The sequence below is a fragment of the Eublepharis macularius genome, chromosome 12 (assembly GCF_028583425.1).
Source record: "Eublepharis macularius isolate TG4126 chromosome 12, MPM_Emac_v1.0, whole genome shotgun sequence".
Lineage (NCBI taxonomy): Eukaryota > Metazoa > Chordata > Lepidosauria > Squamata > Eublepharidae > Eublepharis > Eublepharis macularius.
Window position 1 is genome coordinate 45,877,886 of NC_072801.1, and position 16,952 is coordinate 45,894,837.

At 41.8% G+C, this 16,952-nt stretch overlaps 1 protein-coding gene across 1 annotated transcript in view; it reads right to left on the reverse strand.

Annotated features, from left to right (window-relative positions):
• Positions 1–16,952, reverse strand: part of MPP2 (MAGUK p55 scaffold protein 2) — a 67,100-nt gene that overhangs the window by 20,992 nt on the left and 29,156 nt on the right. Inside the window, exons 3-6 of the mRNA XM_054992218.1 lie at positions 15,447–15,565; positions 10,083–10,235; positions 3,676–3,825; positions 2,266–2,493 (exon numbers count right to left, since the gene is read on the reverse strand). Of these exons, the coding sequence (XP_054848193.1) occupies positions 2,266–2,493; positions 3,676–3,825; positions 10,083–10,235; positions 15,447–15,565 (650 nt within the window). The remainder of the gene's footprint in view (positions 1–2,265; positions 2,494–3,675; positions 3,826–10,082; positions 10,236–15,446; positions 15,566–16,952) is intronic.

Sequence of the window (16,952 nt, forward strand, 5' to 3'; positions counted from 1 at the left end):
TTTATTAAACTGTTTATACCACAATGTTCCCATAGTTCAAGGCAGCTTACAATGGGGTGGGACTATGGTTCAGAGTGGCAGCGCATCTGCTTGGCTTGCAAAAGATCCCAGGTTCAATCCCCGGCATCTCCAGTTAAAAAGATCAGGTAGTAGGCAATGGGAAATAATAATATATAATAATAATTTCAATTTATATACTGCCCTTCAGGATGTCTTAACACCCACGCAGAGTGGTTTACAAAGTATGTTATTATTATCCCCACAACAAATCACCCTGTGAGGTGGGTGGGGCTGAGAGAGCTCCTAGAAGCTGTGACTGACCCAAGGTCACTCAGCTGGCTTCAAGTGGAGGAGTGGGGAATCAAACCCGGCTCTCCAGATTAGAGTCCCGCGCTCTTAACCACTACACCAAACTGGGAGTATACACTCATCCCTACTCAGGCTCATCAGGAACCTGAAGTAGACATTCTTCTCACAGCAGTAGGCCCTTAGCAACATAGGTGGGTTGGCTATCCCAGAATGATCTCAGAGCAAACCTTCACCATTTAAAAAGGAATAGTTTGATGAAGTGGTAGAATCGTTCACATTGGAAACTCTGAAGAAAACTGTAATCTTTGGCTGTGACATTCAGCAGACAGATTGATTCAATATGCATCTCCTTCTACTAATCAGACAACACTTTATTTGACAAACATTTTTAATGCAAGCTCTCACAAATGTTTCAGACAACATTTCACAAATGTTTAGAAGAGGCATTCCTCCTCCTCTCATAAACAGGGAGGAATGCCTCTTCCTGCTATAATACATACATACATCATTGGGGAGGGGAGGAATGTTATCTTGATCAAGTAGGGTTTCCAGCAGGCCTGGAGAGAAATGTCCCATCCCTTTAATAGAGGCATAATGTGTAGAAATGGGTAGTTGAAACTTTTCAGGGCGTGGAGGCTATGATAGATGGGAGGTGGTCCTGCCCCTGAGAGGAAAAACACCAATCCCCTTTAGTTCTCTTTGGTGCATGAGCAGAACAGCCAGCAACCAATTTGGATCCCTGGAAGGCCGAACGAGCCAGATGGGCGGGAGAAGTGGGAGAGAAAAAGCTGGTGCACTGTCAGCTCCAATCAGGTTGGGTCTGAACCTTTAGAGAAAGAGAGACTGATGACAGGGTGTTATTTGTCGTGTTGGGGAGCTGAACCTGCTCTGGAGATAAACAATACCTCCATTACTGGCTCACCCTCCCCCCATGGCATGGTCCTGGCCAAAGTCAGTTCCTGCAGTACTGCTAAATCGAGTTCCATGGGGACGCTAACTGTAAGCCCCTGTGGCAACCACACATCAAATATTACATGAAGTTTGGCCCTTAGACACAGACACACACCCTCCTTGACAAATATTGGACAGCCCTCGATTGCTCCAGGACCACACAGGAGCAACACTTCAGGATACCAGCACTTAACCCACTGCTGTCATCATGGGCTGCACAGTGAGCTGTCCGAGGTGCTGACTGAGGACTTTCACTTCATTCCACTCTGTTCTATTGCTGCTGGCCTGCTTTCCTGGAGGCCATCCCCTCTGTTTAGCTATTGTATTGAGTTCTGCAATCCATCCCGGATTGGACTACAGGTCCTCCTTTCCAGGTTGATACCTTCATTCCTAGGCAGTTGACTCTCTTTGGGTGTTAAATACCATCAGGAAGCCATTGGTACATTGAACTCAAATGGCAGAAGCATCCAGAACTGGGTTCTCACGAGGTGGTCCGAGTTCAAGGAGCTCTCAATGTACTTACAAAACTGATCAAAAATTTGGTGGCTTCAGCTGAGCAAGTAGGGTGGTTATTTTTTTCAGGATTACAAGCTTTAATGAATTCAAACCGACAAATGAAATAACAAAAGCTTACATTGATTTAAATCTGGAAAAGCTTGCAATACTGAAACATTGATAATATGCAAATCAATTAACATGAAGATAAAATCAAATTAAGAGTTTTTTTTTAATTGCATGACAATCATAGTCTTAGAAAATAACAAAAACCACTTGGGGAAAATATCCTTCCTGAAAAGGTAATTGTGAAGAAACAAAAGAAACTAGAAAGGATGGAAGAGGAGAAGGATGAAATGCAGCAAATCAAAAGGAGAAAAAAACAAATCCTTCTTGACAACCACAAATGGCCATGTTCTACCTTTGCTCCTATCAGGGTAAAGAAGAGAGATACTAATTAGCAATACTATGTTTCTGGAATGGGAACAGAAGCTAAATTACGTCTCCTACCTGGCGTGGTGGGTGCGGCTCCTGATAGCTCGGCAGAATCTTGAGTACGACACTTCCACTGGCGTTCTTTAGCACCTCCTGAAGTGCCCGTGGGTCACTGCCCACCTCCTGCCCATTCACCTCCTTGATGATGTCACCCACATGTAGCAGCCCCTGCTGGTCAATCATGCCACCGTGCAGGATACGGGCAATGACCAACTCGCCTCGTTCCACCCGGAATGTCACACCCTGAGGCAAGAGGAACAAAGGAAAGCACAGGGAAAGCAGGTAGGAAATTGTACATGCTAAGGAATATGCTACACTCGCATACAGGATTGGCTTGCCTCTTTTTAATCTGTCAGCCTGCCAAGAACATCCCTCTTGCATATCTCATACAACAGGGTGTGAAACATGTCAAATTAGAGAGGGCTTGGGAGAGGCCAGCAGAGAGAAACTGGGGCCCCATCAGATTTCCCCAACTTGGCCTCTTTCTTCCAAGATGCTCCACAGAAGCCTCTGGAGAGAAACTGGTTCTCTTCAGAATTATTCCAAAGTTCTCAAAGGTTTTGAGAAGAATGCAGTTATCTGGCAGAATATCAGAATCTGGAATCAGGTTTGCTTTGAGTGAACCTCTTTTGAAGATTCTTTAGTTGTTGAGGCGAGGGGAAAGGTTTTGAGTGAAATCATGTTGCAGGTTTTTTTCTCCCCACAGAAGTTGTTTTTACATTCGAAGAAAAGGAAGAAATAAATAAATGGCATGTGACTGGTTGTTGCTGTCACTCTGTTCTCCTTGTACATTAGTTGTGACACATCATGACATTTTAGCACACATTTGCTAAGAAAGGAGGAGAAAATATTTCAAAATCAATCAAGCCTTGTAACTTGGTTCCCTATGCTGAACCAAGTGCCACAAACATGTGTACAGTGGTAAGAGTCTGTCAACCCGGTGGCAAAGAAAGCCAACTTTTACTACCTAGATACATTATATGAATACTGAGAAAATAACAACTAGCTTATTTTGCTCCTGCTACCTTTGGGGAAAGACAATGACTCGTGTAGGGCTCTGATACTACCACATCCTTTGACCATTGCTGTGTCTGCCCACCACCACCAGATATAAACCTGACATTAACTCTCAAATTTAAGATTAGAATGTGGTGCTTCTACAGCTCTAGGTGGGGGTGCACTACACCTTAAGGAAACAGATATGTAGCTTGGGGCTATGCTCAGAAGTTCAGGTAGCATCTGCTACCTTTCATCCCTTTTTGCTGACCCAATTGTGGCTATTTCTAAGAAGAAACAAACCAACTTATGCCATGGATTTGGGGTTGATTATTGTAATGTATTGTACAGAAGGCTGCTTTCAAGATAGTTCAGAAATTCAAGATGAAACCTTGACCAACTATACGGTAACAGAGGAGGTTGACTCACCAGGTGTTCCCCAGCAGTCTTCCGAATTCCCACCATGCGCACAGCATCCGGTGGTACTGGCTGGTTGTTGAACAGGGGGTCCAGCACAGGACTGGGCGGTGGAGTCTCATAGCTCTTTGAAGCAACAGAATCGTGGGTCTCCAGGAGGGACTGAGAAGAGAGTCAGCAAGGAGGGAGAAGAGAAAAGGAGACCATGGAGAAGAAAATAATATGGAGATATATCAAATGACATCAGAGATGGAGTAAACAAAATGCTGAAGTATACCCTTCCTAAGCACAGCATGGTATGCCAGAACTGGACCTTTTGGCCTCTGTTAGAAATCCCCCTCTCACAACCACATGGGAAAGAATATATCCCAGCTAGCGACTGAAAGACATTTTGCAACATGTCAGAATTATTTCAAATCTTGTAAAGCTGCCTCAGGAAGAATCCCCAGAGAGGCAGCATAAAAATATTCTAAATAAATAAATAAAGTATCACACTAAGGACAATTCCATCATTTTCAAGGCCAGGGAAGCCACCTCTGTTTTTAGGTGGTCCACTGTGCTGAGTAGCCACAGGCTCTGACTGATGCCATAGCATCAACCCCCTCCCCCTTTCCTTTTCAATTGGCAGTGTGCTGCAGCAAGTTTGTAGCAAGTGCAGCATATTCCAACATTTCATCAAAGGAAAGAGGCACACATTTGTAACATCCCTTTTTTTTTTTTTTTTTAAATAAACTTTTTATTAACTTTAAAAAAACAACATACAATGTGTAAACAGGAAAACAAATTACACAATATTAAAGTCAACTATAATACAAGAAAAAACAGATAGCTTATAATATACTACCAGTTTTCAAATATAATATTAACAAAGGAAAAAGAAAATTTGCTTAGAGAATTGCAATATACCTAAGCAGAGAGGGAGGTTCTTTACAGTTTGTATGAAACCAAACAAATTGCTCAGAAACACCATGAGACAAACAATAAGTGCTTTGGAGGGTGTATATCATTGGTTAATAAGTAGTCAAAGAAAGGGAGCCATTTTGTCATAAAATCAGTTTCTTTTGGAAAATGCTGAGATATATAAATAGAATCATAAACTTTCTCCTGGATATAATAATCCCAGACTCTGGAAAACCAACTGTCGATAGATGGGATCTTGGGGGACTTCCAGTTAGCTGCCAAAAGGGATTTTCCGACCATTAGGAGGTCATTAATTAATTCTTTCCTAATGCTTGGGATATCTATGTTGTCCCATTGATTTAGAAAAATTAGCTTAATATCAAAGGGTATTTCATAACCTGTTATTTCTTTTATATTCTTTAAAATCTCTATCCAATAGTTTTTAACTAGGGGACAATTCCACCAGCAATGATCGAAAGAACCTATCAAATTACATCTTTTCCAACAATAAGGTGACTGAGTTTGTGAAAATAATGAGAGTCTCTTTGGTGTTAAATAACATCTATGGATAATTTTATAAGCTTGAATTCTGTTGTTTATTATGCGAGAATCTCTTATATTAGAAGACCAAATTTTTTCCCATTGGTCTGGGGGAATTACAGATCCACAATCGGTTTGCCAGTCTAGCTGATATTTCTGAGGTTTTAATTCAAAGGTATTAAGAAGCAAATTATAAAGTTTGGATATCAAACCTTTTTGTGTCCAATCTGTTTGATTTAAGAGCTGTTCAAATTCTGTCATAGGGTTACTAAGGATTTGTTTAATTCCAATTTGATACATCATGTGAGAAAGTTGAAGATAAGTAAACCATTGCATTTTTTGTTGTAATTTATGTTCTAAGTCTTGTTTACCTAAAAAACCTGTACTTGTGGATATATCAATTAAACGAGTTAAATTCTGTTGTTGCCAGACAGACATAAAAGAATTAGATTGGCCTGGGGGAAACCATGTTTGTCCTAAAAAGGATGAAAACCGGGATAATTTTGGCAAAATCTTTTTTTTGTATTGAGACCATATGCTCAGTATATCCACTAAAAAAGGATTATTTATCAATTTGCATAAATGATCATTTTTAACATTCCATATTAAATTCTGTATTACAAGAGGTGCATAATTAGGATGTATCGTTGTAACCCAATTCAAAGAAGTTGGGGTTCGTAAAATCTGGACTACATTCAATAACCTGGTAGCTACTTGGTATGTGTTAAGGTCTGGGTAATTAAAACCCCCTTTCCCATATTTCAGTCGGAGTGTAGTAAAAGCAATTCTCTGTTTTTTATAGTTCCATAAAAATTTATTTAACAAACTTTGCCAATTTTTCATCGTTTTCTGCGGGATCTTGAGTGGAATTGCTCTCATAAGAAATAAAAGTTTTGGCAGAATAAATGTTTTAATTATATGATACCTTTCAAACCAAGAGAGATTGGATTTGTTCCATTTGCCTAAGTTCAATTTTATTTGTTCTATAACTGCATTATGATTTAGTTTAAACAGTTGCTTCAAATCTGTAGAGATATTAATGCCCAAATATTTTATGTATTTAGAGACCCAACGATAATTACAGATTTTTTTTAGATGGGTAATTGAATCTTTTTGAATATAGACTGGGAGCAATTGAGATTTCATTTGGTTAATTGTTAACCCTGAAATATTACTGAATTTTGTTAGTGTCTCCTGTAGGGGAATAATCGATTTAATTGGATTTACCAAATAGAGCAATAGGTCATCAGCAAAAAGGCTTAATTTAAAGTTGTAAATTTTGGTGGTAATCCCTTGTATTTGGGTGTCATTCCTAACAGTCTCTGCTAAGGGTTCCATAGCCAAAATAAATAAAATGGGGGAAAGTGGGCAACCTTGTCTCGTACCTCTCTGAATGGCAATTTTATTTGAAAAAAAACCATTGATTTTAATTTGAGCTGTATTTTGTGAGTAAATCGTGTCTATCATTCTTAGAAATTTATCACCAAAACACATATGTTTTAACACTGATTTAAGATATTGGATCTCAATGGAATCAAAAGCTTTTTCAATGTCGAGAGAAATAAAAGCAGACTCTATATTATTTGTTTGGCAGTATGAGATTAAGTTTAGAGTTTTGTAAATATTGTTAGTCAGGTCTCTAGATGGAATAAAACCAGATTGGTCCTGGTGAATATAGTGGGAAATGAATGAATTTATCCTTTTAGTTAGAACCATAGTGAAGATTTTATAATCTTGGTTTAAAAGGGATATGGGTCTATAAGACCCCGGGTTGGTAACATCTCTGCCCTGTTTTGGTATTACAGTAATTGAAGCATTTGTCCAAGAAGGAGGCATCTTACCACATTCTAAAACTTCATTACAGACTTCAGTTAAAGGTTTGCTTATAAGCATGATAAATTTTTTGTAATATTCTGATGGAAATCCATCAGGACCTGGTGATTTATTATTTGGCAATGATTTTATTGCTTCTGATATTTCCTGTTGAGTAATTGGGCTATCTAAAAGAGATTGATGCTTAGTGTCCAGTTTTTTTAAATTTGCTAGTGACTGTAAAAATTGCAAAATAGACTTCTGATTTGGTTTTTTGGATGTATATAACTGAGTATAGTAATCCTCAAAAACATTCAAAATCTCTTTTGTTGTGGTGTGAGCTACTCCCTTAGTGTCGATTATTTTCTTAATGCACCTTTGTGTCTCTTTGTCTTTGATCTTGTGGGACAAAAGTCTAGAAAATTTGGGTGAATTGAACCAGTAATTTATTTTAACGTATTGTAGCTTTTTTTGGATTTTATTGATATCTAATGATTCAAGTAATTTACGTTGAGATAGTAATTTTTTATAAATTTTTTTACTGCATGTTCTTTTATGGGTAGCTTCTAACATTTTTATATTCTCTTGGAGTTCCTGTTTAAGGATATTTCTTTGTTTATTAATATGTGCTGAAAGAGATATTAAATGTCCCCTTGTAACAACTTTCACTGTATCCCAAAGTATGCTTGGTGAAATGTTTTCTGTTTTATTATCAATGATAGCTAATTCTATAATCTTGTTAATTTCTGTGACTGTTGTTTGATTGGTAATTAAGGACTTATTGAATGACCAAAATTTTGGTTTGAAAAAATTTGGATTGATTTGTAATGAACATTTGACCCATGCATGATCTGACAAGGTAATACTACCTAATTCAGAGCTGACTATATTGTCTGTAATTGAATCAGAAACTAATAAATAATCAATTCTAGTGTAAATGTTGTATTTTGAAGAAAAATAGGTAAAATCTTTTTCATTTTTGTGTTGATACCTCCAAATATCAACCAGGTTATTGTTCTCTAAAAGGCGTGCTAGACCGGAGTAGTCATTCTTATATTTAGATGTCTTCTGTTTGGGTCTAGATCTATCTAGTTTATAAAACATCCCTTTTTCTTGTACCAACTACTGCTGCCTGATTGGGCACCCCACTCCAATTATTTCACACTGCTGTGATCTGCAATAGCATTTGCTGCATTGATTTAAAAGCCAAAGACAACAGCATTTGTCATATGACACACACATATATACATACACACAATTGCACCACATTGTGTAAACCGTTGAAAATATGCACCGGTCACCACAGCTCATTTTCTTGGATCAATGGCAAAATCTCAATATCCCTATGATAAGATGCAACTTTATAGCCAGTTTGTTAGTAGCAGCAAAAACAGTGATAGTCTCACATTGGAATAAAAAAACACCTCCATCAATAGACCAATGGTTCTTGAAAGTATGGGACCATTTTATCAGGAAAAAATATTAGACAGTCTACAACAATCTAACATATATCCTAAAATAGCAATAATCTATAACAAATGGTTACCTTTTAAAAAAATATGTCGCCAAAAATGAAGTACAAACTCCAAACCAGCTATACCAACTAATTCTCAACTCATAAAACTAAACAAATGTGAAGGTATCACAATGTCAAAATCAGTATTTAGGAAAATAAAAGAAACAAAAGTAAATCATCATCAATGTTAGAAAATTGGGTGCTATGTATATAGTTAATATAGTAAAGTTTGTTATGATGTATGTTCTTTTTCATATGTATCTTTATAACTATTGTATGTGAATCGTCTTATCAATAAAAATGTTTTTAAAAAAGAAGAAAAGAAAATATGCATCGGCAGCTGCAGCTCACGAAACGGCAGGATGCATATTGCACGATGTCTTAATGACCGTATTCATGCATGTGCATTCACCACAGGATTCACGCATCCCCAGACAGCCAAAGCACACACATGAAACAGGCACACTTGCAAAAGATGCACTCACAAATCAATACCATGCAATATCCTGGTTCAGAGGGTAAAGTGTTTTGTTCACTGAAAAGTACTGTAGATAGTGATTTGTAGCCTGGAGTCTCATGGCTAGGAACAGAACAGTACATACTCAAAAGCCTATTAGTTATAACAAATTAGACCATGCCTTAGAAGCATTAGCCCTGACCTGGTTAACCCAGGCTAGCCCAATCTTGTCAGATCTCAAAAGGTAAGCAGGATTATCCCTGGTTAGCACTTGGATGGGAGACCACCAAGGAAGTCCAGGGTCGCTATGCAGAGCCAGGCAATGGCAAACCACCTCTGCCCATCTCTTGCCTTGAAAACCCCATGAAGGGTCGCCATAAGTCAGCTATGAATTGACAGCACTTGCCATCCTGTACAAGCATCAGTGTCCCTATCTTGTGCCACTCAAAGCTTGGCTAACAAAAAAAAGCTAGCTAACCAAGTCCTTTCTGCACATACTCAACAACATAAATTTTACTAACAGGGTTTTAAACAAATGGCATGGGCATTGTTATAAAGGCAACATGAAACTTTGACACTATTCCCTCACATAAAAAGGTACACCATAGATCCCAAATTCTATTCTTAGTGACAACTATTGTAGGAGATCCTTCAGTACTCCAAAGTTAAACACCAAAGCCATTGCCAAATTTAAAGTGTTTCCACAGCCCCACTATCAAATAGGACACAACCCTAGATGTTCCTTGTTAACAAAGTCTCCCAAAGAGATTCATCAGAATCCAATGAGGAAAGGAATCTCTCTCTCTCTCTGTCTCCCTCATGCACACAAACACAACACCCAAGTGTCATTGAACTGGGATTCTCCCACTAACACCTCCAATGAGACCTACATCCAAACCAATTCCCTTTCCTGCCAAGCCAATCCCATTTAAACCATCAGTCACTCACTCTCTTAGCTTAACCTAGCTCATAGGGTTGATGTTAAGAGAAAAAATGGAGGAAGGGAAAACAATGCTGTAAGCCTCTTTGGGATCCATTGGGGAGAAAAGCACAAATATCTAAATAAATAATATGTAAATGAGCGAGGCCAAGACCTGTCAGTCAAAGCGGAGTCTGGTCTCCCCACAAGTATGGAAAGAAACCTCTTTCCCTATTCGCCATCCTCTTCTACTCGTGGAAGGAGCTGTTTCCTACCTGGAAGTGAGGCTCCTGCAGGATGCGAGACAATTCAGCTGCTGTGCTGTCTTGCTGAGCAATCCGCGAGATGTCTTTGAGTATCTCCTGGACCAACTCCAAATTATTGTCTCTCACGGCTTCCAGCTTTGTTTCCTCCAGACGCTCATGAGCCTGCAAATTGGAAAGGTGGAGAAGGAAGGGTTAGAGAGGGACAGAAAGAAAGAGAGAGATCAACAAACAAAGCCATACTTTTGTCCTTCCAAAACTGGCTCATAGAAGATGCCGGAGGCCTATGGATAAGGAAGGGATTTGGGATGTTTCACTGGATGGATTCCCCTAAGAACCTGCGAGCACATCCTGGAAAAAGGCAAGTGTGTATGGCTTTACATGCATTTCCAAAATGAAACAGCATCACGTACAGGTGCCTGCCTAGCCTGGAGAAATTCATCAGCTCTTTTCATAGCCATACAGAAAAGATGAAGGAAAATGGGAACAGGTACACTGAGGATACCATAAAGGAAAAGACGACATGGACACTAAAGCCCACTTGCTCAGACAGCCAACAAGCAGCATTCTCAGACAGCCCTCCCTGGCCCTCGAAAGAGCATTGCCAGGAATCAAATAGGATTCTTTTTCTGTCAGACGGATGAATAGCTGGTTCTGAGTGAGTCTCAAAGAAGCTGTCCAAACAGAAAACACAAAAGTGAAGGAGCTAAAAATAAGAGACACTCAGAACAGAGGCTTAGCATTACCTGCTGGAGTCAGTATGGGAAACGGGAGCTTAATTGTATTAGCAATTAGCAGAGCTCTGAAACCAGTTTTCATAGCCAATAGAAAATTCTGAACTGGGACATTGCCTCATTTGCTTTGATATTTCCAAGGAAAGGAGAACAAATTCCTGGCCCTTTGCTAGCACCTTTCCCAGAAATATCTTGTCTGCAGGGGTATGCTGGATCCCAAGTTGGCCGTGCAATTCTAAGTACATTGAAATGTAAGTCCATTGAAGTCAGTGGACTTAGAAGGGTGTAACTCTGCTTAGGACTGTGCTGTAGGTTGACCTCTTGTACCTTTTGGTTCCTAAATCCAGGAAACTTGATACATCCACCACTAGGCTTGCCTGGAATTCAACAGTTCACTTTTGCTACAGCTGAAAAATGCAGAATCTATACCCAACAGGGAAATGATAACTGGTCTGCGGCATATAACACTGTGATTGATACTAATCTCTTTTCTTCAGATTACCTGAATGCATGGAGAAAGTGCATGAACTGGCCTTAAACCATGGTTTAATAGGCTGTGGCTCAGTGGTGGAGCATTTTCTTGCACGCTGAAAGTCCTAGGATCAATCCCAGACATCTCCAGTTAAAAGGATCAAATAGCAGGGGATGTGAAATACCTCTGCATGAGCCTGAGATTGTGAAGAGCTGCTGCCACTCTGCACAGACAATGCTGACTGGGAAGGACCAGCGGCCTGACTCAGTAGAAGGCAGCTTCATCTGTTCAAGCCGCTGATGCCAGAAAAGAAGCATCAGACACTTGTAAAAATGGAGATGATGTATAATTGGCAGCGGGGGATGGGGGATGACTAAAACCAGCATTTAATATTGAAAGTGAGCTGGCGCACCAGCCTGCTTGGAAAATACAACTGACTATTCAGTCTCCAGATGTTTATGGGGAATGGCTCTTGGATATTGAGCTGAAAAGAGTGGTCTCCCAAAAATTCTGCTTTGCAAATTTTGCTGTCAAATATTCTCCGGCTATTCTCCAAATGTTTGACAATGGTTTCCTAGTTGCATTTGGCAAGCAGTTATATTTGATTTCATGGGTTAATCTCTGACAGTATTTGCCATGCGATGATATTTTGCATTTGACAGTGCAGAAACAGGCGTGGTTTTCAAAAATTTCTATTTTCCCACACAAAAATTTGCCAAGGAAGTTCTGAATACCTGCCATAGAACCTCTGCCTATTACACAGGATTCTGGAGCACATTCTATGGTGCGTGTTGAGGTCAGGTAGGGAACCACCAGGGCTCACCATTGACCACAGTGAACAGAAAGTAGGCCAATGGCCTTTCAAGCATTGTCCACAATTTGTATCTCTCTTATCAAAAAGCCCTTACAAGCTCCCACTGAACCCAGAGTCCCACAATTTGAGTCCCACAATTTGAAATACATCAGGATTGCATATTTGAATGGCTGATGGTGAATAGCTCTTAATATCAGATAGCTTTTGAGAGCTGACATGTAACTTTAAAAAAACAGTCTGACAGCATTTAATTAGTATTTGACAGTTGGATAACTGTTTAAGATCTCATATTTGATGCCTGCCAAATCAAATCTATTAAGAGAGCCTGTCAAAGTGTAAAGCAAGGTCCCCAACATCATGGTGGATGCTGATACCTTTCCTGGCGCCAGAGGGCGCAGGCATGTGGGGCTTTTGCCCAGTAGATGGAAGATTTGTTTGGATGCACAGATTTTTAATAAGTTGCTGTATCAGCAGCTGCCACCACAGCACAAAGATCTTCACTGTGCAATTGAAGGCGTATGTAAGAAAATATATTTAAAGTACATGTTAATTTTAAAGGCATCCTGTTAAACTGAGCTTCTGCCTGAAATGACAAAGAGTCATTATTAGGGTTATGCATAACCTCTCTCCCTGATATTTTGTGGTTGGCTCCGCCTCCTGTGGCAGCCATTCTGAGATTGTGTCCACCGCCCTGCCTCAGAATTTCAAAGGTGCCCACTGGTTCAAAAAGGCTGGGGATCCCTGGTCTAAAGCCGTCAAAATTGTGTGATAGTTGCCTCAAATGTAAAGGCTATTGTGAACTCTAAATTTCTTGATCAAAATTTGTGAATTTTGAAGCAGGAAAAAGCCATTCTGCCTAGGGGCTGGATATACCAGAAGAACTTGTGGAAGGAGTTGGGATAGTAAATCTCCCCACCCACACACACTTTTTCTTCATTGAGCAGTCTGTCTCTCTGAGGATCAGGAGAGCCACTCAAGCAAGATATGCCATAATACCAGGGTGGGGTGGTGGTGGCCTAAAGCAACAATAAGGCATGAAGCAAGAAAAATGGCCTCTTCGCCTCTCTTCTTTCTACACAAGCTACAAACAGAAGAGGGGGAAAGAGGCATCTTTACTTGATTCTCTCTCATATCTGCACCCCCCAACTCATTTTGGTTGTGAGTAGACATGGGCACGGACCAAAAAAATTTAATGAACCAGCGGTTTGCGGTTCGGTGCTGATGACGATCCCAAAGTTGCGAACCACAATGAACATTTTCCGTTGCTGAACCGGTTCGTGGTTCATGGGGCGCGGAACGGCCCCCGCGGCACTTAGAGAGCCCATATTCCCAAGGAGTGTTTTGCAGGCTTTCCTACAGCCATCATCCAAGTTTGGACAAGATTGCAAAAGGGATCCTGGAGTTATACCCTCTCCAATCCAAGGCCCCCAGGAAATTCCCACAAAAATCCAAGCTCAATTATACTCTCAGTCTCTCTCCCCAAAGGCTAGCAAGTGGCAAGTAAGAGCTCTGTCCCACTCCACTGCTTGCTGAAAGTGAAACCCAGCCTGGGAGCCCACGGCTATTTATAAGCACAGGTCCCATTGAGCAACGCAGGAGGTCTGTGTTTGGCCATCAGAGCTGCCTATCAGGGTTTGCAGGGATGAGATTGGAGTGCCCATAGCTACAGGACACCCCCTTCCCTCTCCCCCCCCGGGGGGGCCTTCTCCCAACTTGTAACCGCTTTGCAGCTCCATGGTTGGAAGGAAGACCTGCTGATCAAGGTAAGCTGGGCTTCCATTCGGGTTTCCAGGGCGACAGAAGGAGCGCAGAGTTCAGGCATTTCCCTGGCTCCGTTGCCAGGGGAATTGATTGCTGGCGCCTGAGTGTCTGGCTTCCCGAACCATGGCCGAATGCACTGAACCAGGCCTCTCTTGAACACTGGTTTGTTGGCCGTGGACAATCACGAACCGCCGGATTGCAATCGCACTATCGCCAATTTCATGGGTTTTTGAAGTTCGTAATGCGGTTTGTACCCATCTCTAGTTGTGAGGCTGTGTTGATCCTCAGAGAGAAGTTTAGGGACAATTTACACTCTGTTCAGAGACAAGGAGGTGGGGAAAATTCCCCTCCTTCCTTGAACTCTCCCAGTCGGTCTGGCCTTGTGTTTAGAACCACACTGAATGTCTCAAGGCTGTGCTTGATAATCAAAGAGGAGCCAGAACTTTTACCAACTCAGGCCAAAACCAAGCCTTTCATAGAAGAAAGCATATTCCAAACAGAAAAGGTGCATGTCATCCAAAAACACTGACGTGCATTGGACTGGTTAAAAAAAACTCCAAGGAATCCACAAGTGAAGCAACAGTTCATGGAGGGACATGGGTGTCTCTTAAAAATAAAAGATGCTGAGGAATGAAAAGCACAATTAGACATTATGATTACAGGGAGAATATAAAAGGGGGGGGGAAGACAACTACAATACAGCCTGTCAATGATCTTAAATACAATGATCAATGATTAAATACAATGATCTTAAATACAATGGTCTCTAGTGAAGTATTAAGGTCTTCCTAAAGATGATGGAGTCAACTGGCAAAGAAGTATGTGGAATCTCCATCCCTGGACACCTTCCAGGTATAAGATATCTCACTGTGGCCAGGATTTTGGAGCAGACAAGCCATTAGAACTCTTCCAGCTCTTTGGTGCTGTGAAAGGTCCTTGACACATGTCCAGAGGTTTCTTCTGCTTTGTTGCTATTTCACATTACTCCAGGCTGCGTGGGACCTGCACTGAGAACACCTTGCTCAAATCAAGACCTTGAAGATGTGCCAAATAAATAATTTCTAATGCTTTGTAGGACAACTGCCTTCAAAGTATGGGGAAATGTATATGTGTATATAGAAATATATAGAAACTCCTTTGGGCTGAAAAGGGAAAAGAGAAAGGCAGTACATTCCCACCTAAAGTATGTGACCCCAAAATGCACTCAGGGCAAGTTTAAGAAGGATGTGGTAGGAGCAGGGATGGATCTCATACCAAGCCACCTAGTGGCTGTCTATGGCAGCACAAGGAGGACGGCACTGATGCACTGCAGCCATGCCCAGCTTGCTCCCAGAGATCACTGGCACAGCAAGTGACGGGTATCACCTCCTGGGCCCATGCCTCTGCTGGCCAGGTCCAAGCCAAGCCACTGCAACCACAGCATAGGGGCTCAGCCTAGACCCTGCTGGTGGTGACTCAGGTCCAGGAGGCAACTGGTGCGCCCTTTTTGGGGAAACAAAGGATTGTGAACCAACCCTGGGCAAGAGTCGGTAGAATTGAAGCTGTAGGCTCAGTTCAGCTAGTGTCCCTGGCCCAGCTCCCCCAATTAACTGTACCTTAGCCAATGATCTTACTATTGGACTCTCCATGAGGCCACGGAGAAAGATGAGGTCCAGATCACCTGCTCCCATGGAGTTCGGGAGGTCGCTCAGGTTGTCCAAGACTTGTTGCATGGCTGTGTAGAGAAACAAGGGCAGTGTTGTTATTTATTAGAGACAGTAACAATATCCTGTTGCCCTAGAGCAGGGGTAGGGAGGGAACCTTTTTCTGCCAAGGGCCAGTTGGGATATTTATAACATCATTTGTGGGCCATACAAAATTATCAACTTAAAAATTACCCTGCTATATTTGGTCAAACATTTAATTAACTCACCCCTAATGTGATGGCTGGAACTGCTTCTCTTTAGTCATTTTCTCTTCACAGTGGCAAAAACTGGAGTGTCTGTTGGAAGCTGATTTGAGGGGCTACAAACTGACCTTCCCAATGTCCAATACCCACCAAATTTGCAGGGGACATAGTCCTCACTGTCCTCCGAAGACCCCCCCCCCCTCAAGTTTCAGAGAGATTGAACCCCAGGAAAGGCATGATCCATGGGTCCTTCCCTTTCCTGTCATTTTCTCTTCACAGTGGCAAAAATGGGAATGTCTGCTGGGAGCTACTTTGAGGGGCTACAAACTGACCTTCCCAATGTCCGATACCCACCAAGTGCACGAAGCAATAGGCACAACCCAATTGCTTCTGCACTGTGCGTCCCACGGCTCTGCCACCGGGTTGGGCTGGGGATGCAAGCGCACGAAGCAACAGGCACAGCCTGGTTGCTTCTGCGGTACACAGCCTGCGGCACTAGTGCCAGGTCAGGCTGGGGGGTCATCGTGGGCCAGCATGGGCCACAGCACCTTCTTCAGAGAGCTGTGCTCAAGGCGGCTGCTGGCTCCACCTTAATGGACGCGCCAGCCCTATGGGCCCGACCAAATGATTTCCCCACCCCTGCCCTAGAGGGAATGAATGTGGGAGGAACTTGGCTCAGCTCTCCAAAAGGGCCATCATGGAGGCTAGGTTGCCAACTTCCAGGTGGAGCTTGGAGTTCTCCTAGAATTACAAATTATCTCCAAACTACTGAGATCAGTTCCCCAGGAGAAAATAGTTTCAGGTGTGTAGCCATGTTGGTCTGTAGTAGAAGAGCAAGATCTGAGTCCAGGAGCACCTTAAAGACCAATCAGATTTCCAGGATATAAGCACTTGGAAGTCAAGTGCTGTTCATCAAATATCTGAATGGAGATTGACCATCAAAAGCTTATCCTCGGGAAAGCTTGTAGGTCTTTAAGTTGCTACTGGGCTCTAACCTGAAGAATATGGCTGCTTCCAAAGGTGGACTGAAGGGCATCACATCCCTGCTGAGTTCCCTCCACAAACTCTGTCCTCCCCAGGCCCCACCCCCAAATCTCCAGGAATTTCTCAACCTAGAGTAAGCAACCTTAATTGAGGCATTTCAATTGGACAGCCCAAGCTATCCAACTCCCACCTCAATCTCCTTCGGTTTCTTTGCTCACCCAAGAGTCTT